General features: G+C 40.0%; 4 protein-coding genes across 4 annotated transcripts; 3 read left to right on the top strand and 1 right to left on the bottom strand.

The window, feature by feature from the left end:
- Positions 1 to 1,510: 1,510 nt before the first annotated feature.
- Positions 1,511 to 6,556, top strand: LOC106743104 (protein FAM188B2). Its single transcript, XM_014616642.1, has 11 exons — positions 1,511 to 1,599; positions 1,905 to 1,995; positions 2,069 to 2,154; positions 2,642 to 2,859; positions 3,371 to 3,578; positions 3,941 to 4,006; positions 4,299 to 4,369; positions 4,491 to 4,641; positions 4,754 to 4,953; positions 5,114 to 5,263; positions 5,637 to 6,556. Exons 2-11 carry the CDS (start codon positions 1,929 to 1,931, stop codon positions 5,680 to 5,682), a joined length of 1,263 nt encoding a protein of 420 aa, XP_014472128.1. The 5' UTR covers positions 1,511 to 1,599; positions 1,905 to 1,928; the 3' UTR covers positions 5,683 to 6,556.
- A 3,401-nt stretch (positions 6,557 to 9,957) lies between these two features.
- Positions 9,958 to 18,476, top strand: LOC106743105 (cadherin-8). The gene is made up of 17 exons (XM_014616643.1): positions 9,958 to 10,184; positions 12,466 to 12,758; positions 13,089 to 13,181; positions 13,451 to 13,558; positions 13,666 to 13,767; positions 14,211 to 14,336; positions 14,566 to 14,760; positions 14,902 to 14,962; positions 15,178 to 15,287; positions 15,358 to 15,504; positions 15,774 to 15,888; positions 15,965 to 16,034; positions 16,123 to 16,233; positions 16,352 to 16,525; positions 16,794 to 17,050; positions 17,633 to 17,904; positions 18,042 to 18,476. Exons 1-17 carry the CDS (start codon positions 10,118 to 10,120, stop codon positions 18,129 to 18,131), a joined length of 2,391 nt encoding a protein of 796 aa, XP_014472129.1. The 5' UTR covers positions 9,958 to 10,117; the 3' UTR covers positions 18,132 to 18,476.
- Positions 18,477 to 20,507: 2,031 nt separating this feature from the next.
- LOC106743058 (killer cell lectin-like receptor subfamily F member 2) lies at positions 20,508 to 22,305 on the top strand. Its single transcript, XM_014616552.1, has 5 exons — positions 20,508 to 20,571; positions 20,826 to 21,029; positions 21,167 to 21,271; positions 21,419 to 21,707; positions 22,146 to 22,305. Exons 1-5 carry the CDS (start codon positions 20,508 to 20,510, stop codon positions 22,303 to 22,305), a joined length of 822 nt encoding a protein of 273 aa, XP_014472038.1.
- Positions 22,306 to 22,779: 474 nt separating this feature from the next.
- On the bottom strand, positions 22,780 to 26,288 carry LOC106743056 (nicotinamidase-like). Its single transcript, XM_014616550.1, has 4 exons — positions 25,409 to 26,288; positions 23,985 to 24,246; positions 23,646 to 23,792; positions 22,780 to 23,362 (listed from the first exon to the last, which is right to left on the bottom strand). Exons 1-4 carry the CDS (start codon positions 25,633 to 25,635, stop codon positions 22,994 to 22,996), a joined length of 1,005 nt encoding a protein of 334 aa, XP_014472036.1. The 5' UTR covers positions 25,636 to 26,288; the 3' UTR covers positions 22,780 to 22,993.
- Between the last annotated feature and the right edge of the window lie 802 nt (positions 26,289 to 27,090).

The following is a 27,090-nucleotide window of genomic DNA, read 5'->3' as shown; positions in this document are numbered from 1 at the left end:
AATATCGGATCATTCACCCTTGACACGCGTGTTCCCTTGCACGGGAAGAACCTTTGTTTTAGCAATTTTTTGCACTCGGTATGGGTACAAAAAGATTGTTAAATTCGAATTCTCCACGCTGGAAAGAGAAGACTACTAATATCGCGTCTATTTACATGGGAGAATTTGTGCGACAACCGGCATTATCGTGTCCCATTGTTAATTTTCCATTATTTCCGTCCAAGTGGCCGTCGCGTTACGATCGAAGCTGTTTCCGAGAAGACGAGAACCTTGTTCTCTGTTTTACTTCGACTCGGCTCCTGTATGCAAGCAGTTATGCCCGACGTACACGCGAGAAGTGTAAAGACCCGAGCGTATCGATATTCTGCGCTCGTGCGTAAACAACATCGCATTTAAACTCCGGCGCCTCTCGTAAAGCATTCGGCGTAACGGGAATAACGTGGGGAAACACAGGAACGTATTAGGCAACTTCGCAGCACCGATCCACGATAGCATAACTAATGTTTCAATTTGACGTTGAATCTCCTTTTTTGCTCGCGAGGAACTCAAACGCAATTGCTGCGTTCAGTAGAAAAGGAAGCTCTGTGAGCGCTTAACCTGTTAACCGGGGAATTCCTTTTTTAACTGCGCAACACGGACGTATTTATACATCCCGCTCGGTTAACAGGTTAATGATTATTGTTTTTTATTGACTGGAGCGTTTAGATTTCTGGTAGATCCAAGAGGATGTACCAATCAAGGACAATAATCATTAAGCACTCAGTGAACTGCTTTTTCTGCTAAACGCAAACAATTGGTCTGTTCTTTATAGCTGAACTGGCTGCACTAGTTCAGTAAATACACTGAAGCGAGGGAATTTTGCACGTACGCTTCATATGCTTCTAATCTAATATGTATGTAAACTTCTATATCTATATAAACTTCTTGAATTAATGTAGACAGTTTAACTATAGAGAACAGACCAAGTATCAGACGTCGTTTTAGAACGAATGCCCAATAAACACCAATCAACGAGTAACATTACGTCAATGTTCATCAGAGAGCCTGATACTGTTTATTTGAATTCCTATCTGGGATATGTTGTATACAACAATTACATCGTTGAGTGAAAAATTATAACATTGATATATTGTTTATCGGGTGATCATTCGCAGTTACATATTCCTTCATCGCCAGCCGTAGCGCGAACAATCGGGGATAAGTTGAACGAAGAGAGTCGCCAACACGAGAGTGCTAATTACGCCAATGGCCGGGAGGACAGACTCACGTGCGCACGAATTGCAAGCAGCAATTGGATAGCGGCAAATAGACATTAGTAGGGCATGTCTATCGCCCTTGCCGTGTATCTCCTCGGACATTCGAATTGACACCTTCCGTGCGCGCGATCAGTCCCGATGGCGCGACGTATTTTGCGAGATGCCTGCACGCATAAGCACTGTACGCGGGCCTATATAAAGGAGGGTGCGGACTCCGGCACGATCCCAATTGATATCCGATATTCTGCTGGCGTGGTACTACCATTGGGTGACAACCGGCCGCGGAGTCATCCTCGCCGGAGATCGCGACTTGCACTTGCCGCATAGCTCGCGCATACCGAGGGTACCGAGAGACTAACGTAGCTCAGTGTATCTTATGCTCGGCCCCATTGTCATGATTTAAATCTAATCGACGATTAACTCAACGGAATTGACCAATCGCAGTGATCGATTCAGCTAAATGACCAATGTGATTGGTCAATTACATTAATCGTCGGTTAGATTTAAATCGTGATGATGGAACCGGACATTAAAAATCTACTTCCACAGCAGAGAAATTTTATACGTGTTTTTCTGATCGCAACATTATGTGAGATGATAATAATCCGATATCTTCGGTGCCTTTAATATGTGCCTTTAATATCGCAGAATTATTAAAAACCTCGGGGGAAGATGTTGCTGTCAACCCGAGCAGCCCGGTGCGCTGCTCTTATGGCCGAACCCGACGAGCTTTACCCAGGTGTAAAGAGACGCTTACGTCCTTAATCTGCTTAGTTTCTGGAGTATGAGTATCTTCTTAATGTGTGTTTCAGAGAGGATACTCTATCCGCGTAACACGAGAGCCTTGCCGAAAACACCGGTGGTCGGTGGACAGCCGATCGAGGAGGAAACATGTATGGTGAGATATAACGTGATATCTCAAAATCTATCTACACAGAGATTTCTCTGGACTTAACATCTTTTTAGTTGAAATAAATTTATTGTTTGGAATGAAACAAACAAACGAATATTTGACTCAACACTCAGGATTATTTGGTTTCTCAAACAATATCTTTACGTCAAATAATATATTTTTTTGTATTTCCATCCAAATATTACAATGGTTGTCACAAATAATAAATTATTTAAAATAAGTAACATTATGTTAAGAAAATATTAAAGAACTCCGTTGTTGTTAAAAAAAATAGTTTGTAGAAGTCATAATTTTATTATCTGCGTTTAAATCGAACGGTCGCAATTCGCAGAATATTTCTGTAGATTGCGAGAATAATGAAAATATCGATGTGCATCATGTGATTTTGTTAGTAATGCTTAATTTAAAGAATAATGAAGTAATAATTTTCGTTACTATCATCGCATTGACAATTCTCTTATTATTGTAACAGGCTTTGAGAGCGTTGGTCTTCGGTTCCTGTGCTCTCCCACCTAAAGCTGAATGGGCAAGAACCGGATTGACTTTACGACCTTACGGGCAGAGTTTGGCCTTTGGACTCAGAGCGCCCAGAAACACAACGAGAGGCCTTGTCACCGCGGTACAAGCTGTCATGCTGAAGCACTTTTTGTTCAAATGCGACAGGCAAGAATTCCGCACCGGGCCCGAAGCGTAAGTTTCCTCATAGCAACACGTTTCATATTTTGTCATATCCGTAAATTGGGTTTTTGGTTGCTCAGAAACACAAGCTGTTGCTTGCACTTCATTTTCGTACACAGTAGAAAATTTTATGATAAATTTAACACATTTTCCATGCCTCAAACGGTCCACATCAATTTTTGTTTTAATTTAACGCAAGGTAAATATGTTGAAAAGTAATACAAATATTCTGTTAAAAATTAACACAAAATCAATATATTAATTGACACTGGAGTATAAAATATGTTATTTTAATATTTATAATGTTATTTTGCACTTGCCCATGTTGAATATATCTCGACTCAACACAAAATATTGAGATAATATAAATACAACATATTAAATTAACATACGAATATATTAAAAATTGGGCACAAAAGTTTTAACAAGGATGGATTTTAATATAAATACAAAATGTTTATTTTTTATTGTGTACATAGTCGAATAACTCGCTCTGAGAGGATTTTTTTCCCCTCCATTGCAGTCTGCTGAAACCGCCGTACGATCGACAGATCGAAGTGCTGACTTCCGCGATATCAGAGATCATTTGGCGTTGTGCCGGCGGCTTTTCCGTGTCCACATGCCCGAACGTAGTCAGCAACACCGTACCAAAGGCCGTGGTAGTTCTGCCACAGGAGACACCGTATATTCAGCATAGTGTACAATATTTCCAAGACGGGCTAACAGAAACGGTATATATTTTCTACATTAATATCTACCCCCAACAAAAGAAGAAAGCTCGTGATGTGCGGTTCTTTCGATTTTTCGTTTTCGGCGAGCACGAAACGGTCGAATCGTGCAGGAGGCACGCTTCTTACGTATTCGAGAGAAATTCGTAGTTTTGACATCGTGCAAATGAGTGAACTCGGTGAAACTTTGGCTTTCACGTGCAATTAATGCGCGACGAAACAACGTATGTCAAATTACAGCGTTGGTATTCCGCCAAGCGTTAGAGCTAGCTTCGAGATCGCGCGACCGATATATCACGAGGCGCGCTACTAGATTTTCCACGATGCACCGTCGCATTCCCTGAAAGGTTACTTTGTCCCCCCAGCTGCACCTCTTCGAATTCAACTCCTTGGAGGACCTCGAGATATTTATCAAGAGATACTTGTACTTGGTGAGTGTTCACGTCGCGAGAGACTTTACGCTCTGAATATCAGACAGTGCATAGATAAGCACTTAACTGTTGCAACGACTCGGTATCGTTTCTCTATTGGACCTCAATTGCCTTTTATCTTTTTCCGTTGATTTATCCTCTTCTCGTACAAAATTGGAAATTAACTGAATCGATTCAATTGTGATATTTGTTTTATCATAAGATGCAAAATTATCTTACCTTCTTTTTTTTTTTTTTAACCAAGACTATTACGAGGATACCAACTAAAAGCCTCATTTACATTTCCTTTCAGTTTCACGACGAGGGTGGGCCCGGTGCGAAGTTGCTTCTATACAGCGCGGTGCTGTCGAGGGGCCTCTCAAAGTAAGACATTTTATCTTGTCTTTTATTCATCGACACGATCTTATTCCAGAGCGAAAATGGGGAATTATATTACTTGACTATTCAAACAAACTAATCTAATGTAAGTACTTGATCTTCTCAGAGTTCGGAATGATTTAGAGGACCCGAAGGCGTCGATCCTAGGCGGGTGCACGGAGGAAGGGCCAATTAGCATCGTCATCTTCGTTCTGACTGGTCGTGCCTCACCGCATCTTCATAACGGAGTGCTTCATGTCGGCGATGAAAACACATATGTAAACCAATTTAAAAATGTCAAAAGATCATTTCGATGTTGATTAATTGAAATTAATTTGACGTAATTTAAATAGACTTCTTTTCATTAATCTAATTTGATATCATTTACAGGCTGTACCGCAATGGGGAGTTCTCATCAGAAGCGAAGTGGGATTTCTAGTCCACGAAGGAGACGGCGACGTAAGCAAGCAATTGGGTTCTCGTCTGAAGACACCCAGTCTACCGATATGGGTGACTCTTTGCCTTGGCCATCACGGAGTGCTCTTCAACACGAACCGAGAGTTGCTGAGAAACTATCACGCGGAAAGACGGTACGTACATACATAATATATATCAGATATGCAGTTAGCGAGTGAGAGAGCAACTGCTGCTGTAGAGGTTAATTCCACTGAACTTTTGAACATGTGGGAATATATATAATTTTCTTCTACTCGTCGGCCTTTGGGAATCCCATGTACGTGCATGTTGAAGCTTCGAGGTTCAATATTTCACCTGCGGCGGTAGTCACGCTACGTTAACGGTGGACACCAGAGCGAACGAGACTTCCGGGACATCAGATGCTGCAACAATGGAAACCACGGACATCGCCGCGACACCGTTAGAAAAACTCATCCGATCCAAGTCAGTATATTATATGATAAATATATAAACGTGTGTTCAGAGATCAATTTTACTCGCCTCGTAAACGTCAGAGAAGATCGCTCGAAGATCATTGTTATTTTGTTCGTCACGAAATAATCACCGTGATATCCGCAAGATCGCTCAATCGTTATTTTCGTAGCGCAAAATTCAAATCAGCGAAAATATAAGTATAAACACATTCGCAGAGATTAATTTTACCCCCTCGTAGGAGCGCCAAAAAAATCTCTCTAAGATCGTATTGTCTTCTTTGTTAGAAAATAATCATGTGATATATGCACGGTCGCGCAATCGTCCGTAGCACAGAATTCAAGGTATCAGTTCTTTTTTCAACTTATTTCACGCTGCGCTAAAGATGGCAGGATGCTCTGATACAATGGAACGGGACGCCCGTGATGTAAGAGACGCGAAAGGATGGCTACCAGATATCCTTCCCGCGTTAAGCCGTGTAATGCATGATTCCACGTGACGCTAATCGATCAGCGTTCATTCCGTCACACTTAAACCCATTAACGGCTTTTAATTGCCATGAACGCGACATGAGCCTAAGTAGAAATTATTTGTATCGCAATAATATATTGGACGCTATATTATAAAACAGTAAAACATTTTAATCCGCAATAAATGGCTGTATGTGTATTGATAGAATGCCGTGTCGTGCGACTTGTTTCCTAAGGCTGTTCATGGAAGGAAATCGCCTTCCACTGAAAGACTTCTCTATTTTTACTTTTAGCGAAGAAACAAAAAAAATATGTAGAGGAAAAAGTGATATTGTAGCTTTGTAAGTCCTCTTTAATATCTCCGTTACTAGGTGACGAATTCTAATGATTACTTATGGAATCATTTGTTTAGTTGCCCGCCGTTACACAGTGCTAATATGCAATATAGCCGACATTTGTCATAACGCATTCTCACTTTCGAGTATTTCGAGTTCGTCTTTAAGGTACATTTTAGCATTTAATTATATATACTTCCTCATCTTTCTTAAACTTGGGCGTATAACGAAGTTATTGTACAAAATGTAAATGGAAGAGGGGGGGTGGGGGGACATAATATCACCTTTTCTTCTATATTATCTTCTATATTATAACGTGGACCCGAGATGACCTAAATTCGCTGACTGGTTCTGGTTTCTAGAGAGATCGAATACTCGAGTGTACCGTCCAGTCACGATGAACAAACTCATGTCGAAGTGGCCACGCGATCGCGTGAGAAACGATCCGTCTCCTTTGACTTACGCGCATGTAGTATCGCGATGTACTCGTGTCAAACGGATCCGAGATGATGGGGGNGGGGGGGGGGGGGAATTCGGCTTGAATTTATCCCGGGTTATTATTACTGCAATGTACAACGCTTCTTTGACGCAGTAAGTATATCGCTTCATCGACACCGAGAAAACTCGGAGCGCGAGTGGGAATAAGTTGGAAACTTCTCGAATGAAAAATCGAAAAGACAAGCGTTGTTTGTCCTCAGCGTTGTATGACGCATTTGAAAACACGATAATCGGGCAATTGCGAAAATAATTAACAAATTGCGTGTCCCGACCGTGAACGCACCGTTAGTGAGTCATCTTCCTTAAATCGCCCGACAATAGCAGAAGAAACCGCTTCAAAGTAGAGAACTTAGGACGAGAACCGATGTTTATTAACTGCAAGCACCGTGCATAATAAAAGTCATTCCTCTCATCGTTGTAAGGAGTAGGAGGGGGGTCGTACAGCAATTTCACAGACCGATGATCCGCGAGGGACACATCGCGATGCCATAAGCGAATCGCGTGGATCTCGTGCCACTTGCCGTCCATTTCTCACAACGTCAAATATCACGAACTGTTAGGCACAACGAGATGTTCGGCTAGGCACATTATCGAAAAAATTGCTTGCTTGCGTAAATGTTGACGCAAATGTACGACATTTCGCTCGGCGAACAATCACCAGCTCTCATTTTGCCGAACGATTTCGTACTCGTTAGGTTATTAAGAAGTTGGAGAAGTTGAATGAAGGGTATCGTAATGTTATGCCGGATCAGGGGATTTTAATGGGATTGTTACTCGTAAAATACTGCTGGATTCTGTTGAACAAAACTGCGTTTAACGAATTTCAGTTAACGTTTCAATTTACGTTTTTTCGAGCACCTTTTGATTTCTTAAAATCTTCCCATTTTTATTTCAAGAAACTTCTTTTGAGGGAACTTCTCGAAGACCGGAAACTCACACTCCCATGCTCCGGTAAGGTCGTCGCAGTCCTCGAAGGGCTCCGGGGATAGGGGTCAGTTACGCGTGCGTTCATTCGTTCGAGTATACACGCATGTACGACCGTGTCCGTTTCCCCCCGTGTATGAAAGCAAACACCTGTTCGCGGCGCGGTTCGGGTAGACGTTTCTGTTGGTCACCGCGGTCCCCTCTTCCCGACAATGAGGAGCCGACTTCCCGAGTGCCGCTTCGACGCTTTGCCCGACAGCTCCGTTTTGTAGTAAAGAGTTCCACAGCCCTACAGCGCGGTCGTGGTCGAGTTTGACGTGAGATAGATCCAGGTCGATCGCAGGTGGTGCGCGAAGTACGAAGTGCATCGTGCGCACAGTGTGTGTACCGTCCGGCCGAAGAACGACGAAAGAATCAATTTCCAAAGTGAGCTTCTCGAGTTGTGATTTAATCAGGGGGAAAGTTTTACGAATGCGTACATACCAGTGGCGTTATTAAACTTACAGATTTCGTGCTTACCTCTGTCACGAGAGTGAAGGCAAGTGTGAGTTAGAAGAGGGACCAGCTGCACGGATCGATAAGGACTCTCCGGGTGTGTGCGTGTGTATGTATGTGATTCGTCCAGGCCCTTTGTGCTTTTCGTCGCAAACGACGCTGACTAATCGAATGCGTGGCAGATCGAGAGAGGATTAACCGTAGGATTCGGCGTGCCGATTGAGAAAGTGAGGCTGCCGAGAGGAATCTTCAGTCTTCCCGCGCAACGAGATCGTATATATATATATATATATATACATATATGGACGACGCGCTTCTGCCGAACGTATTTTGTGGTAAATATCGTTACTGCATCATTGACCTCGCGATTTTATCTCTTTGTAAACGTCAATCTCGTATGATCGTTTGAATTTAACGAAGCACGTACGCTTAAATCGGGACTCGAGCGACCGAGACTGTCGATACCGGACGTACGCTGCACCGACGATATTTTTTATACAGTTATCTGCTGCAGAACCGAGGCCGAAGGCTTTTACGCCGGTTGCCCATTGCGTTGCGTTTCAATTTACGGTCCGTGAATTTAAGCAGTACCGCGCCCCACATAACCGAAGCATCCGGCTGATCTTTTCTGCACGAATCCAGTTTCTTTGTGCGGTGTCTGGATTTCCCCCTTCGATCACTTCCGTCGCGTGATGCTGAGAACTTCCCACGGAGTGCGTCTCGATCAATGGATATGCAAATTTTTTACGCACCAACGTTCACGCAATATTTCGGATGTACAAGGAATTTTCATTGAATTGAATTGAATATCAATTTCAAATTCCATTGAGTAATTTCAGAAAGAAGTGAATTGAATTTACTATTAGAGATCTTTTTTAATAAATACGTTATTACAGATGTCGATATATCATAACAAAAGTTAATATTTTACTCAAAATAATAATTAGTGATTAGAGATTTATATTCTCCCATGAAAATTAAAAATTTTATATTAAAAAATTTTGCGTTAAAAATTAAATCTAACAAAGCAAGATAAGAAGCTTAACACGAAAATTTTACATCGAATCTGAATATTATACCAAATGCGACTTTCAGAGTTTTACAAATTTTATTCTTAACAATTAGAAAAAAAATCACCGACGCAGTCAACGCGCGTTTACCGTCAAACACGAACGGTAAACGCAAAAGCGAACGTTGATCCGTCGCGCTTTCTCGCATTAACCGGCCTGAAGAAGCCCGCTTCCGTTCTTTCATTCGATCGTAAGAAACGAGAATGCGATATGATCTCTCAGTGCTTTAGACTGGTCAAAAATGATTACCGAGTTCCCGACTTGACGTCACACGAGCAGGACAGACAGACGGATAGAGACGATACACCGTGTGCTTAAGAGGAGATCGCAAGGTGCTAAAAGTTGTCTCCGGTGATAAGTCCTTTTAGTCCCGATGACGTGTAGTCCCACATAGCCATAGTTCCACGTAATAAAGGAGTTTCTCTGCATGCTTTCTAACCACGCGTTATGCTTGTGTTGCAAACACGTTTCGGCCGAGGATGCCCACCGCTTATATTCTTACACCTGCCCGTTAAGCCGACGACAAACTCGATTGCACGTTACCCGACGAAATTGCTGCTTAATAATATAGCTTATTTGACATCGAGGCCTATCCCGCCACGACCGGATCCGACCGAAGACGATTCCCGAGTAGATATCTCTCGTGTGACGAGATAACGATCGACTTTGTGAAAAAAAAGAATTCCTCTCAGCCAATCTTGGCGGAAGTTCGCGCCAAGTTCACAAAATCTCACGAAAAATCTTTCACGTGGAAACGAGACGTTGCTTCCGCGGAAGAGCGATAAAAACCCCGCCAGGAACGATGACTCCGCCAAGCTGGGGATAGCACGTGTCGAAGGCAGACAATTTTATCATCGCGGACACTATGGATCGAAGTATCTTTTTCTGGGAAACTTCGTTCCCAAGACCCGCCAGTCTGAAGGACTGAAGGAGACTCGATTGCGCAAACGTGACGTCCCCGGCATTCATCCGCCGTTGCCCGCTGCTTTTCCCCCCGAGTATTTACCGACTCTTCACTCTCCTTTTGCAGATGCATCGGCCGACGGGATCGATGGACGATGATCTTGAATTGCCATGGGGCGAAACGTATTGAGGATCTTGCCGCTCCTCTGTTGCATGCTGCAGCCGCTCCTCGGCCAAAGTAAGTCCGCCCGCACCACGTGCTCCTCTCCATCGCTGCATCTCGCATGTTTATAAAGGAGAAGATAAGGAAGATTAAGATCAGGGTTGTGCCATAGTTTTTAAGATTACGTCTACATAGTTAATTTATATATCGTCTATGCGATGTTTACACGAACTTTTTCATATAGACAATGTAAACTATGTAAAATATTATAAATGATATAGTGCAAAGAAAAAGGATAATTATTAGTCTAAATTAGCTTAAACTATAAGATAGATGGTTTGCATAGATGACCCATTACACATAGTTGACGTTATCTACTAGGTAGACTATTATATTTTACGCGTAAACGTCTAACTCCGAATGAAGATCATGATGACGACGATGATGACGATGAGCAGCACACGAACGTTGCATTTGCGCAGTGTTCATGTCGAGCATTTGCCGGTGTTTTCGCGCACGATCGAACGACGTGCTTTTACCAGCGAGGTGTTCGCCTATGCTAGAAAAGAGGTTTGCGAAAGACGCGGTAACGTTGCGCGGACGATACGCCATTCGGGTTCCGGGACCGGAACTCCGCTCCAGGGAAGCGCGCATATCTACCCTCTCGCATACGCGCTAAACAGCCCACGCGTATTCTCGTATACGCCTCCGATATGTGTCCTTCTAGCATCCGAATTCCCGTCGATCAACCGGAAATAACGAGCAGTTACTGAGAGATGACGTGGCACTGTGATTCGACGGGCTTTCGTTTAACATGTTGAGTGCCCCGCTGATTTTCAGTGATCGTGCGAACGTCTGACTGATGATTCAATCATCGAAGGTATAATAAATAAATATAATTCAGGATATATATTTTTTTTTATCTCGTCTTATTAGCTCTTTATCGACCATTTTGATACAATTAATTAAATGTTATACGCAACTCCTTAAGAGGCTTCTGTAGGTAGGCTTTATTCTACAACTTTTAATGACGGTACGTTTAAGTGTCGTTACGTTATTGCGCAGATGTAACATATCATAGGAAAGCTGCGCAACGATGATGTAACGATAATTATCGTTAAAAATTACAGAATGCTGGACCTATTCTGTAACTTTTAACGACAGTGTTATTATCGTTATATTGCACGTTGCGCAGATATAATATATGACAGAAAAGCTACGTAACGATTGATGACAGATATAATATATGACAGAAAAGCAACGTAACGATTGATGACACTGTCGTTAAAAGTTACAGAGTAGGTCTGCTGAGATCCCGCGCTGCAGTCGTCTTGTTTGATGAAGCGAGAAAACGCATGCCCAAAATTCTTGCGAAAGGCGTTGAAATGAAAAGATATGTCGATAAACGTGACACTTGTGATCGATCGATCAATTTATAAAATATTCCGAATATTTTCCCTTTTGCTCCAACAATCGATAAATAATTGTAAAGTTAACGTGACATGCAACCTTCCCGTGGCAAAGAAACAGAAGCCTTAACAAGACGGTAATATCACAGTGGCGATTACCCCCGGGTCACTCAACGTGTTAAACCCATCACGGGAAGGCAGAACGGAGCTGGTTGCTAGTTTTATTCTCAATTCTGCGAAACGCGGACGCGATGGGATATTTCGCGCGCTAAGACGAATCCGTTCCTACCCGCCTCTCGAGTAATTTGCAGAATCGTTCTCGCGATTCGCGCACGCTTTACCGCCACGCTCTAGGTTACGAAGTTACGTTAAACTTACGGTAAATCTAATTGCCTTACGACGCAGCGCTCCTGGAATGCGCGTATTTGTGTGGGATCGTTCGGAGTCGTTAAAGCAGCCGCAATTAATAACTGGACGGTATCATGAGTAAGTGGGTACTAATAGCGTTATCCGAGTGCGTACGTGCAAAATAATCATCATCTACTGTTACTAGCCAGGATAGAGGGGGGAGCTATCTCCTCGCTATTTCCTCGTATATATCGCTCTGAGCTTGAAACCCCAGAGTGCAGGGTTCTAACGCCGTTGAACGTTTTACGAATCTTGCGTCATTCGTTAACGCGCTCGGTCTTCAGTTTCCGAGGAGGAAAATCAAATGAGTAGCTCCGCGAATTAATTCTCCGCGAATTAATTCTGCCACATCACCCAAAATATGTGGATGACGGTTTTAATAACTGAAATAGAAATAATTTTATGAAATATTTATAGAAATATTGTATGTGAATATTAATATAATTGTGCTAATTAGTTTTGTTTGAAAATAAATGTTTGCCATTAATTCTCGCAAGTAGATCGAGATATCGGTAAGAAAAATTAAATATCTTCCCCAGTAATTCGAGACGCACGATGCTTCCTGGAAAACGGAGCTACCGCGGCGCATCTCTTCGTCAGCGAGGATCTGCCCGTAGGCGACACTATCGGGGTCCTCGGGGTGCTAGGTGATCCGAGCTTACACGGTGACATCGTGCTGAGCTTGGAGGTGAAGGACAAGGATGTCCCCGTCGCAATCTCGCCGTACTCGAAGAACTTGACGCTCATCAAGCCGCTCGACAAGGAAGGTATCGAGGGACCAGCTAGTGTCATCATTAGTGTCATCTGTAACAGGAAGCATACTTTAGACCCGGTGAGATTGTCTCTCAATGGGATTACATTGGCTGCGCTCAGCAGAACGTTTTCTGCGCCGAGACTGGATTATTCCTCTAGATCTAAAAAAAATAATCCAATCTTAGCTCGGAAAACTTCCAAAATAGACGTATTGTTACATACATTTTTTCACACAGGGAAAAAGTTTTCTTTAGATTTAGTATACTCGTTTGTTTGAATTTAATTAATTAAATATCAAATATCATTTTATTTGAATGAAAATGTCCCACTAGAATAAACCGTATTGTTTAATAGGAAAAAATAGTATTATTTAGAGAAAATAATATTTCGTTTTCGTTGACGTTTAAAGGAAATCAGCATACCAGTGAACATTCGCGTGATCGACGCGAATGATAACTCGCCGCAATTCATCAATGCGCCTTACGTGCTGAATATTTCCGAGGTAAGGACAGTTTTTCATCGAGTTGTGTAATCGATAATTTCCAATTCTCCATCGGAAGATCCGAAATAACTTACATATGCAACACAGGTTTCCAAGGGACATCTTTAAGACACAAGACATCCTCTGGATGTCTTTAGAATGTCCCTTGGAGGTCTGTGCTGTATGGATAACAGAACTCAGTATTTTGACATCTTATCGTCGTTTCTCTCGCGTTTCTTTATAATTTTGACATCGAAATGGATAACCAATCATTTAATTATCCCAATTAGGTTACCGTCAATGGCACGAGAGTTCTACAAGGAGTTCGAGCTGTGGATGCCGACCAGCCGGGGCCGTTTTCCACGGTGCAGTATTCAGTGCTTCCAGGACCACATTCGGTAAATTTTGCAAACGTTCGAACAATTAAACTAGTTTAATTGTCATCTCCCTAGTTAATTATCTTATCTATTTGTTCACCCCACGATATCTTTTTTTGTTTGCAAAGGACTACTTTTACTTCGTGAATGCCCTGGAAGGTACCCTTGCCCTGAATAAATCGCTGAATTACGAGAATCTCACTTCTTTCTCCGTGGGCATTCGCGCTCAAGTAAGTGCTCACACCTGTGTTATTTAAAAAAAAAAAATGAGACATCGGAACTGTAATCTAGAGATCTCCGGCCCGATGGGACTGGTGATATTCCCGAATAGCATTTCTCGTGCAATTCGCGACCGTCGAGATTTCTACAGCGGAACAATAAACGGAATTTAATGTTCGCAAAGTGCGGTAAATAGATCGCAACGGATTCGGATAAATTGATTCGAATGATCGATGCGTATCGTCACGCAAGACCGCGAACGAGCGACGATCGTAAAGAATCTTAATAGGACAATGCTTTCTCCTTCTACTTCTCACGCTTTGCGCCAACAGTGAGAAACCGAAAACGTCTTTTCTACGCCGCGATATAATTTCATCGCACGTTATATTGCCTTGCAATAATATTATATTTTTGTATTTTGAGAACGAAATTTTGATTAATCTTGTTTCCACAGGACCAAGGTAATCCGCCTCGGTTTTCGACGACAACATTATATGTCAACGTTATCGACGCCGACGATCAGAATCCAATTTTCTTGAACGAACAATACAAGGTCCTCGTACCCCGTCGTATGAAAGATGTAAGATCGCGATGTATTTCCTTTGGAAAATTGCCTTCGGTCAGGTTCGACCTTACCCAAAATGAAATATAAATATAAATTTTAAAAACTCGTTATTAAAGATATATCGAACAATTATAAATATTATATGACGTATTGTTAATGCCAGATTTATATAAAAAATGCAAGGATCTGATATCTGACCAGCAATAATAATTTCATGGGAATAATCAAATATATTAATATACAGGCAAAACCGCTGAGAGTGCTTCCCAACAAGATAAAGGCCGTCGATCAAGATGTCGGTATAAACGCGCCTGTCAGATACACGATTCGAGGTGAGCTTCCTCCTTTCCTAGAGCTCAACGTCAAAACTGCTGAATTTGTTATGACGCGATCGCTACTCGATAACGAGCTAACAACACCGGCGACTGTTATAATGAAGGTAGCGTAAAATATACTAATCAATATATTAATTCAATTAATAAACTAATTCATTAGTTTCTCTAAAAGTTCTTCTAAATCCAATCCCCCTGGTAGATATGAAAAGTATAATAACTGTTCTGTTTAATTGCTCGTTAAATAGGCTATCCAAGTGGATAATCCCGATAGGTATGCCCTCGCCACAGTCTCTATATCGCGAGAAGGTAAATATCTGTTTGATATTATTTCATATATTAATTGTGTCAATTATTTTATTAATCATTTCGTATATTAATTGTTTTTATCGTCATTGCCGAGATTTAAATCAAACGTACGTCATTACGCATGTGAAAGAATGAAAACTATCGTTGAGACTTGAAAGTTGTCTTGCGTCGGATATTAAATTAGAATCAAATCCATTTACCTTTACGGATGCTAGATAATCGATCACCTGTGAAATTCATACTGCCGGATCATAACACGAGAGTGCCGGAGAACACGCCGTCTGGGAGCGTCCTTCTTACGACGAGAGTCAATAATCCCGATCCTGTAAGTAGTGAAAAAACTGTTGCGGCGAATTAATTGCGATCTGGCAGCGTAGTACAGCCTTTGATCCTAGAACTTGAAATTCTGGCTGAGGGGCGCAATGGAGGACCTCCAGCGATTCAACATCACCAACTCCGGCGAGTTAATTCTTATTGGCGGACTGGATTACGAGCACCGTGTCCAGCATAGTTTTCTGGTTTACGTCACCGACGGATATTACGTACGTATATTTTTCATTCGAGTATATTAATTAATTAATTTATTTATTTATTTATTTATTTATTTATTTATTTACTTACTTATACAGGAAATATATATTCTTTTTGTACAGTAGGCTAGACAATTGACATATCTAGAGAGATTTTGTAATTGTTGGTAATATTTGAAACGAAAGACGCAAATAGAAAATATGCAAATATTTTAATTGCATGTAAGAGAGTTCATGTTTAAGAAATTTATAATTATGCAAAAATGCTTAATTTCTTTCAGAATGACTCGTCACGTGTGAACATTTCGGTCGAAAACGTGAATGAGTGGGAGCCTCGATTCCGACATCCTCGATATGAATTCCACGCCCGTTCCGTGGCAGAAGGCGCCGTCGTCGGTAAATATTCTCTTGAATTCAAGATTAACCTGATCTCCGTCGTTCGATATTGACGAAAAACGCGTGATTTTTGCAGGGAAAGTGGAAGTGGCCGATCCCGACAAAGACGACAAAGTCAGCTTATCCCTCAGAGGACCGGACGCGAGGTATGAATTACACATCATGTCTAACTGACGGAGATTAGACAGGATGACACGACAAGTTCAATCTTAATTACGAGCATGACTCTCTCAGGTCCTTCGAAGTTCGAGATAACGGAGAATTGGTACTAAGATCGCTGGGTCCTTTCAACGGATCTTTGGCTCGATTGGTAGCGGTGGCATCTGACACTGGAAATCCGCCCAGGTATTCCTTGTTTATTGGTTTAATATTTAATATCTCGATAAATCCGTTTCTCCTCGTTTACATGCCCGGCGATCCAGATCATAATTTGCTTTCGCGCGCGCGCGCGCAATTTCTCCAGGTCTAGTATGATCCCGATAATCGTACACATACCGAATGGCGGATCGTTGCCGGTCGCCGCGAGAGCTGCGCCCGCTTGGCTAGGAAGCAGCGTGCTGTTGATCGCCATCTTCGCTGCCGTTTTGGGCCTCCTTGGAGTCGTCATACTGATCCTCATCCTTTACATTTACAAGCAGTAAGTAAATATTCCCAAATAATTATTAAATTCTAAAATTATTAATATTAAATTTATATATTAATATGTAATATATTAATTTTATAAATGCAATATTAAAATTAATATTATATTAAAATACAAGAGAGGGAGAGAGTTATTAATAAAAGTTAATAATCATTCATCACGAAGTACTCATAATGAAAATATTGGAATATTTCTAATAAGAACAAAAATCCAAAATATGACGTATTTCATGACTTATTGTCGACTCCTTTCCTCCTCTAAGTAAAAGGCCCAAAAGCAGTAATTCAGTCAGTTCCGTGGGCACCGGATATCGCGAGAAATCGCCGGTACCTTCAGCCCTAAGCCCGACGCCGCAAGTGCTAGGTGCCACTGTTCTCCAGGATGCCTTGGAAGGCCCGCGCAACCGACGTCGCCAAAGCGACGGCAACGAAGATGATAACGCCGAGAATCATCGCAACGATATCGACAATCCTGTCTTCGGAGAAAGCAACGATAACTCGTACAGCGCTACGATAAAAAGTATGTTATAATATTTGACCTCGACATGTTAATGAACAAAGTTTCTTTTAGTATTTCCACGACTATTGATACATTTTGTCTTGACTCTTCACTTTTCTTATAATTTCTCGTAAATTTCTTTAAAACAATTCATCGAGATATTAAATATTAAACCAATAAACAAATAACGTTAGATTAACATTTTGATTTTATGTGTATCTTTCTCGAACGTTTTTGCTTAATATTTTTAAAAAATTTCAAGGATACTACTCGATAAATATAATTCTTTCGGACATAGTGAAAATGTTCTTCAAGTATCGAAATGTCGAAATTTTATTTCTAATAATATTTACACAGTGTTAAAAACTACATATTAAAAAATGTTATACACCATTGAATATCATTGCGGTAATGCTCTGTCGATAATTTTCTGCTCATTGGGAATTTATGATAGTTGTTAAACAATAACTAATTCCTTATAAGAATATACTGCGATTACATTTCTTTTTTCGCAGAGCGATTTGCGTGTCTCTTTTAAAATCGCATTTCTGTCACGAGAGAATCAGGACGTTGGAATGCCTTTGTTTCTTTCTCGCGTTACAGGTATAGCGTCGGCGAGGCAATTACCATTGTATGCCAGACACAAAGTGGCACCCGCCCCGAATCCGCCAGCTTTATCAGCGACTTCGAACATTCCCAACATCGGCGGACTGGTGCAGAATATGAACGACTTGAGCGCCAGAACTAACCTGGACGCGGGATCCCATGACTCTTCCAATTATTCCGGAGATCCCCCGGATTCTCTGGTGCCGGCTTGGCCTGCTGGCTCGGCTCTGCCGAGGATCAAAAAGCTGTCCTGGGACGACGACGACAGGGTAATTACCTTGCAAATAGATGCGTGGTCTTTTTGTTTAATAAAAGCAGATATAAAATGAACAATTATGAGATTTCAAACGCAAACGATGGACAAGCGCGGCAACCGAGAGAACAAAGGATTCCATTATTTTTCCAGACCGTAGACAGTGTCGAGGTCGCGGCGGAAACGCGAACCGGAAGCAGCCAAGCTGGCAACGAGAGGCTCAATCTCACCGTGTACTTTTAACGATCGATTATTGTTAATGCGAGAGATGAATCCGATTGTGAATGACGAGCGATTGCGATCGTAAGCGCGCTCTTCGACCAGTTTAATTAAATAAAGTCTCTAAAATTAATGTCGGAATTCTGCGAGTGAACTTCGGCGCATTTGCAACACAACAATGCGACCTCACGCGCGTATTCGGTCCACGGAACATCTGTGCTATCCAGTGTTATCCTGCGCAACATAGCGTTAACTTGCATTATCTTTCGGACAGATTATGTTTGCGATCTGCTGCTGGCCGCGACATCGATCTCCGATTGTAGGAAGTGGTTATTGGTAATTGTTGAAAATAGAACGACGGAAATGCTACGGGAAACCCGATGGTTTCGAAAGAATTTTATATTAAATGTAGAAAAAATATAAGAGAAGAGAAACGTGAAAAATGGAGGAAAAACATTAGAGAAAGAGAGAGAGAATTTTTTCTATTATTTTGTTAATATGCTTTCGTACAAACGAGCAAGGGAGCTCCTTGCTGTGAGTAAACGGAGATGTAGGACAACGATAGGCCTTTTAATGGACTAGCCTTTTAATGGACTACACAACCCTTGAATTCCATCTCCGAAACATGAAACTTACAGAAGATAGCATACCTCTGTGGAGAGACTCTGTGGAGAGGGCAAGGACAGTGAGCGTATACTATGCCACTATCTAGTATTCATTTATAAAAGATATAGGTCCCTGGGCGCTTTCTTTTCTTCATCCTCGAATCTACACGACATAAGGAGTACTACTAGACCTAATGATGCCGATATGCAGCTTGATCTCTTCTTTTATTTTTTGATAAACAGCAGGAGGCACAATGGAATAATAATTAATCTATGTGTTGTTTTAGAGCAAGCTCAGTTGGCTCACCCAGCCAAAATACTACTACTATTATTAATATGCTAATTACGTCGAGAATCTCATTTTCTCTCTGATATAACGTATATTTTTTTTTTTATCACCTTAATAAAATTAACGAATTACGAAATTATTATGAAATTTGTGCATACGAAACATTGTTCTTATGTTTGCCGCTTGAACTCATTGTTTTAGAACGTTCCACCTCAGACGGCATAAACGCCATAAGAAAGACGAATGTTTCAAGAGTACATTGCAGTACGCGTGAATCATATCGAAAAGTAGTTAGTCGTGTAATCGTTGCTATTATATGATCGATGAAGTTATTGTGTTCACATTTTGTTGAACGTTTTTTGTTAAAAGCGCTGATATTCGAGTACACCGAGAAAACTGTGCCAGTAGGTCGATCTTAGCGAGTATTTCCAGTAACGAGTAAACGCGTGAGTACGTTCTATTCGAGCGGAACTCGAGATTCGTTTTTCAAGAGGCTCGTCTCTCTTATGTTTCAACTTTTCCCACGAATCAGACGCTGTTTTTACATACAGAATTGAACAGTAATTTTGGATTGATAATAATCGACGATGTTAGTGACAAGTCTTCCTCTTCATATAATAGAAATATATAGTTCTCGCGTTAGAGATATAATATCAAGATAAGAATTTCAATATATATATTAACACGAAAAATGCTGTATCTGTTATTGTACTTATCATACGCAAAGACGCACATGACCAAATTTTCATAATATTCTACCCAAAATGTGTTTCGTGATATTTATTTGTGTGAAGTGCATCGACTACTTCGACGCTATGTAACATGCAGCAACAAACACAACTACCGTCACGACCCGTAACTGATTAAATCCCATCTCGAGGTGGACGTAGACTCGCCGAAGAAAGTGACTTGTCTCATAAGGAGGGGAGAAAGTGACCCACAGAGGTCTGGCCTACGACTCGACACCATACTCGAATCTTTTCTTCTTCTCAGTCGGCCGTGACATTCAGCTGGATGTGGAGTATTCGCGATACAAAGAAAAGAGGAGAAGCTATACACAGAGTACGTGTAAGTAATGATCTCTGAACATTCTGTCCACACGTTCGTCGTTCTTTTGAAAGATATACATGTATATGTCTGTGATAAGAAGTTAATCCATCTCAATTAATTTTTCTTTTTCCTTTTTGGCGCTGCCCAATATTTATGGAGATCTGTAATTATCAAAATTAAATTCAGTCGGAATAGGATGATAGATACCATGTCATCATATTCATCCGATGTCCTATCATGTAACATGTTCATGAGTGCACACTGGGATTTTCCGGCACACTCATTTACATCCGGATACTTGTCGTTTCAACATACTGCCGTAAACTTTCCTGGAGAAAGTCAGAGATACCAGGAATATCGGATCGAACGAAAAACAACATACCTCTTTCGATCTATTCTATATCCTTGAACATCTCATCCTCGTTTTCAGATCACAGACAGATCGCTACAATAAAGATGAAGCAAACAATGCAGTCATCTTCGCTCATTACGTTGATAGCGATTATCACTATGGCATTCGGTAAGTATACATGTATTTATATATAAAATACATTTAAAATTAACCACATAATAAATAACAATTAGTATGTGTATATATTATAACAATAAATCATATTGAAGAGACAAAGGACTAAAGATACCTTTAATCAGCAAAATTTAGTCATGAAAACAAGAAAGAGAATGTGTATAAATTTTTATATTGTGTCTAAATTTATATATTTGATAATCTTATATTTTTATATTAATGTTAATTTATTGTTTATGATTTATCAGGTATGCCATATCGACTGAACTCATCGGCAGTCGCAATAAATCATGGTCCTTGGGCGGAGATGCTCGAAAACTGGATTACCCTTCAGTCTAATAATTCACGTGCGGCACGTCTAATGAAGATCGGTGATAAAACGGTAACAGTGTCGACCAAAATCACCACCGGGAACAAGCGGGACGTTACCGAAACCGATCTTTATCTGCTTGGTATGCTTTATAAAAAAAAATCTCGCCCTGCATCCATCGCGACACGTATCGATTTCAATAGTCAACATGACTTATAAATAGTAACGACGTGAGTATCGAGAGAAAGGAATCTGAAAGTCTTCAATGGGAATTTATAGGTGCCATCGAGAAACTGGTGTACAGATTGGATCACGTGGAGAAACGATTGAGAAGAGCGGAAGAGTTGTTGTATTACATTATTTCTGGCAACAATAAAATGAAAGGTAAGTCAATTGAGTATCAGGAAATATAAACAGAGAAATATTTCAGACGACATATATTCTTGATCTTTCAATATATAAATTACAATGAAAAAATGCAACACGTCTGATTTATGTCATACTCGTCTATTATCGTTAACGCTCTTCCAGAACCTTGTCCCGACAATTACACGAGAATGGGTCAAAACTGCTACCACTTCAGCAACCGTGACTTCGACTGGAAATCGTCAGCCAGCCTCTGCCGTGGAATGGGCGGACATCTGGTCGAATTCAACACGATCGAAGAGAGTCAAGATGTAATCGCCGGCCTGACGTCGGACCCTAAACTGAAAGGAAAGCATTTCTGGACGGGGGGATTAAATCCGGGACTACTGTGGATCTGGTCCAGTAGCGCTCGACCGGTTCAAGACACCAAACAAACAGTCATCGGCGATGGCAGGTTTGTACTATCTATTAAAATGGAATTTCAAAGATAACTTATCGCCTTGATTTTTTTCAAGGTTTACCATATAAAAGTTGCGCTGCTGATTTACATCTCTCTCTATATATATGTCATCTCTGCACATGGATTATGTCCATTTGGAGAGATACAAACTGAGTTTTAATATGAAATTAATTTTTCCTTAAATTAGTTTCGTGTAATTTTGCAAGATAGATATAAACATGCAATTATTCTTCGCGAGTCTTCAAAATGACCGGAAAACCGGTTATGAATTGTATACTTGCAACGTTCTGAGATAAGTGGATAAGAACTAAATAACACATAATGATACTAATTCACGAGCTCGCCGGTGTTCTTTCGTTAAATCCACTTTTCTCCCGTTAGATCGATATTTATATTATAAGCACTTTAATTTATAGCTTAAATCTCTCGTAGGTGTTTGAAATTATCCTACAACGTGTCGTCGAAAATCTACTCCTACAGAGGCGAGGATTGCAGCTCGAGGCAAAGATACATCTGCGAATTGACGCTCGACGATGAATCGGCGAATAAGATCGAGCGAACAGCACGATTGCTGATCGATAAGGACAATTAGTCCTGTCTGACGGAATGGAAATGAAACGACGGAGGGAACAAACGCGCGAAGGATTACTTGTAAATATACACATATATGTAGTTTAATTTATATAACAATTGTCTGACAAAATAATTTAAATAGAAATTATTATTCTCACGGAGATACTTTCTTAACATATTCTAGCTCTATTTAAGCACATACGTATTATGTATCTCGTGCATCAACAGTCAACCTTTCACTTCAACGTTATATAACAACATTGCATGACACGTTATTAATACCCGCTGCAACGTTCATGTGGTGACTTGTGTGATTATATTTTTTAAGTCGCAAGGTCGATTTTGCTGGCAAGCTAAAAGGTTTCAGTATTGTACGCATAAATCTGTGTAATTATCACCCAATACCGGCGTCTATGCTGCAATATATTCAATAAAAGGGATGAAAAAAGGATACACTCATAAGCATTCATAAGTACTTATAAGCACTCAAGCATTTTATTACTTCTCGTAAATCCACGTAACATAATCAACAAAATAGTGACATAAATCCCCTCGACACCGTAATACACAATTGTGGTATATTCGTAATATTCAATTGTGGTAAATAAAAAAGACAAAGAACCCACATATGAAATACCCATCCAATTCATTAGATTTATGGAAGATATGATTAAAGTAATCCTTCGAACATCTGCGCGGGATTCTCTTTAAGACATGTTCTTCGCAGCGTGATACGCCATCACCAGACTACGCTTGCCCTTGTTCACCAAGGACAGGACGCACTCGCTGGACGCCAACAGGCCACCGTTCTCAATAATCGTCTTCTTAGCGATCTCTGCGTCAGCAGGGCAAGCACAACCAGAACAATCGTCGACGACGGCTAACCGATAACCCAGCTGCAGGCCGCTCAAACTCGTTTCTTTTATGCATACTTCATAAATAAGACCGCAAACGTACAAATGCGTGGCGCCGATTTCCGACAAAATCTTCGTAATCTCTGATTTGTTGCCGCCCGTGGAATTGATGTTGCCGAATATCGTGTATTCCTCTATGTCCGGATGTTGACCCTTGCGAATCTGAAGTATGGAAGCTTTTCACGTGAAACTAATCGTAGACATTAAAGGAAAAAGAACAAAAGACGCTCACAGAGATGAATATACCCAAGATTAATTAGTTGAAAAATTGGCAAAAATCGAACTGTCGATTCTAAAGGTTTCTCGAACAATTTTTCACTAACTGATATTGAGCATGTGCAAATGGACTTGTAATGGATTTAATTGGACATTTGGCATAATTAGACATTTGGACATAATGGGTTTTTTCAAAAGTATGTGTTGACGTGATATTTATGTGTATCACCTGCACAGAAGAAGGCACGATCAGAAGATTTTTGTACAATTCGGCGCCCCAAGTATCCTTGACGCAGTGCTTCGGCCAAAGCTTCTGCGTCACATGAGGTTGCGAGAAGACGACAGTATCGAAAACTTTTGCCGTTTTCTTAGTGACCTGTTTCAGATCACGACGAGATTATGATGAAAAAATATATCTTATACATGTACATAATATATATATATATATCTTATATATCTTATATAATATGATAGATGTAAGAAACAATATTAGAAACAATATCATTTCAATATTGATTCATTATTAAGAAACAATATGAAGAGTTCATTCAATTATCCAACTTAATACCTTACTATCTGAGTGAAGTTCACGCATCGCTAAGTTCTCGAAGAAACTGATATGGTCCTCGGGATGCCAATCTAAAGTGTATATCACCTTATCCCAACGGCCTTGCTTCAAGAGCTGATTAATAGGCTTCACGACATCCACCGCGTCCTGTCCGTAGCCGCAATTACGAGTAGCTAACGTGCCGTCAATAAAGTCATTCTGCATGTCGACCACTATCAGGACATTCACGGGATTTACAGTGGCGCGTATCCATTCGTGGCATCTGTGAGAGAAAACCAGTTACCTTAAAACTACGTTATTCGTACGAAAGAGGATTACTTTCTCGGTACAAAATCGAATCTTAATGCTATCGTGCAAATATCGCGTTTCTCCATCTCGGCTAATCGTAAAAAAAAAAGAGTTTTTACGTACACTGATAAACTTGATATAAATATCTTACTGTAATTTATATTGCAAATGTCGCATTAATTAGATACCGGAATACTAAGACAAACAACAGGATACCATTACGATGTAACTGAATTTCGATGAATCAGCTAAGAAGAAATCGTCGAAGATCGTTCAAATCATGAATTAAAAACTATGACGAACGCGAATTAATAACCGGTCGATTTTATTACCGAGAAAATAATAATGTTTAATGCTAAAAAAACATACTAACTATTACTCTTAGATTCGCATTTTTTAAAGTGATTCATATTTGTAGTTCTCAGTGTTGTACTATTTATTTATATATTTATTATTTATTTATTTATGAAGTATTTATTTATGAGTACTTTTATTTTTTTATTTTCTTAGTTTTTGTATCTCTAATGATTAATGTGATCGCCAAGACTCTGATGGAAATATTTTGTTGAAATACTCTCTCAATTGACCCCATTCCATTAATACACACAGTTTTCAATTGAATTCAGTAAATTTTGATATCTAATATTTCCAAAATTCATTTATTACTTTTCAGAATTATACTTTAATTTTCACTACATTTCACGGCATTACGTTGAAGTTCATAATGAAAATTATGACTTACTTTGAAATATTTATTATTATACATTTCAGTAATTTTCAGTAACTTTCATTTCACTGTTTATCAAGTTCATAACATACCTGTACTCGAATACAAGTTAAAGTACTGTTGAAATTCGCTTATTTTAACCGAAAACTGCGTATACTGACGGAATGATAATGAGATGGAATCAATTGAGAAAATTTCAGTAAAATTTTCAACATAATATTTCCATCAAGGGATCGCTGACTTTTTATAAGGATAAGCGATGCTTAATAATCTAATCATATAATTAATTCAAAATTAAAGTATAAAAATTGATTACCCCGACATGCATAATTCTACCTTGAAATCACCTTAAATCTGCCTGGTCTTTACTACGGAGGTGATATTGCGCGCGCGCACGCGAACACGTTACCTGCATAATTCCTGCTCGTCCAATGCGCCGTCCGCGTTCGTGTCAAAAAGGTTAAATATCTCGCGCATCATCGGCTCGTGCCCTTTTACCTCGTCCACGCCGAACAACTCGACGCATAGAGCTCGGAACTCATCGTAATTTAGCAATCCGTCCGCGTCGGCGTCGAATTTCGATCGAATCGCCGCCAGCGAATTCCAACCGTCGCTATTATTTACCGGACGTGACATAATCGATATCGGCGTACCGTTTCGTGTTAGTATTTCCTTGTACACAACTCAACTTCGATCCAATTGTATTCGCCTGTGAAACAAACGAACGACCACACTTATCGGCGGACACTGAGAGACTGTCACGAGCAGCAAGGCTCGATAGATCTTATTTATGTTTAGCCGTCCCTCCATTGGACAAGGGTTTTATACGAAAAAGTGGAACCCTCCACGATTTAAGATGCGATAAATCTCCGCGGTGTCGGTTTTTTTAAGCGGTCTTTAAAATGATTAATATTGTTTACATTTTTTCGCTTTTTGCACGTCCAGCGTTAAATTTTATTACTATCTTAGAATTCTCGAGAAAATCGCTTGATATACGACCCATCTTCTTTCTTAACGTACATGATTAAAAAAATTACACCATACAATATTTATTTTTATAATTGTTGTCCTTCCATTAGACGAGGGATTTATACGAAAAGGTAAAATCTCCTACGACTTAAGATGCGATAAATCTCCGTAGAATTGGTTTTTTTAAGCGGCCATTAAAATGATTGATATTATTTATCTTTTTTGCTTTTTGTACGTTCAGCATTAAATCTTATTACTATCTTAGAATTCTCAAGAAAATCGCTTGATATACGACCCATCTTTTTTCTTCTTGTACATAATTAAACCACACGACACAACATTTATTTTTATAATTGTTAATACACGGAAAAGAAGACGAGTCATATCAAGTATTCCAAGCTATTTTCTCAAGAATCTACAGATGCCGATAAAATTTAATATATAGGACCTCTGTTATCTGTAACAATTTTCTTTTATACAAATACACAGGTGGAGCTTCCTGTTTTATTCTCTGTGAGATGATGTTTTAGTACATCTTACAGATTTCTAAATTGCTGAATTAGATTTATATATATACATATATATATATATATATATATATATATATATATATATATATATAGTGCAAAGCACACACACTCTCTTTCTCTCTCTCTCTAAAGCCAGCGGCACACGATACTTTTTTTTCGTACTGGATTGTTTATTGGATGGAAATATTGCGTTTTGATTGGTATATTTTCATCCATTTTTTGGAAACGCACCAATCAGAACGTATTATATCAGTATTTCTATCCAGCAAGCAATCCAGCATAAAAACAAGAATGTGTCGTTGGCTTAGATCCAACATTACCATTAAAGGTCACTATGTACATATTTAATAGATCCAACATTACCATTAAAGGTCACTATGTACATATTTAATATTTATAGCCTTTTTATAACCTGCGATTTCCAGTTACGAAAGATATCTATTTATGAACGGATTCAACGCTCTTAAATAATCGTTGTGACTATCCTTGTTTAATAATATTAGAAGTTTTGATGTCACCGTTAAACGTGTTTCCGACCGCGCTACAAAAAATACCGCGTTTTATGTTCTATTATACGGACTTGGGATAGCAC

The sequence above is a fragment of the Dinoponera quadriceps genome, unplaced genomic scaffold, assembly GCF_001313825.1.
Source record: "Dinoponera quadriceps isolate SergipeBrazil2010 unplaced genomic scaffold, ASM131382v1 scaffold823, whole genome shotgun sequence".
Classification (NCBI taxonomy): domain Eukaryota; kingdom Metazoa; phylum Arthropoda; class Insecta; order Hymenoptera; family Formicidae; genus Dinoponera; species Dinoponera quadriceps.
Note: the sequence above shows the minus strand (reverse complement) of the source record. Positions and strands in the feature narration are given on the sequence as shown.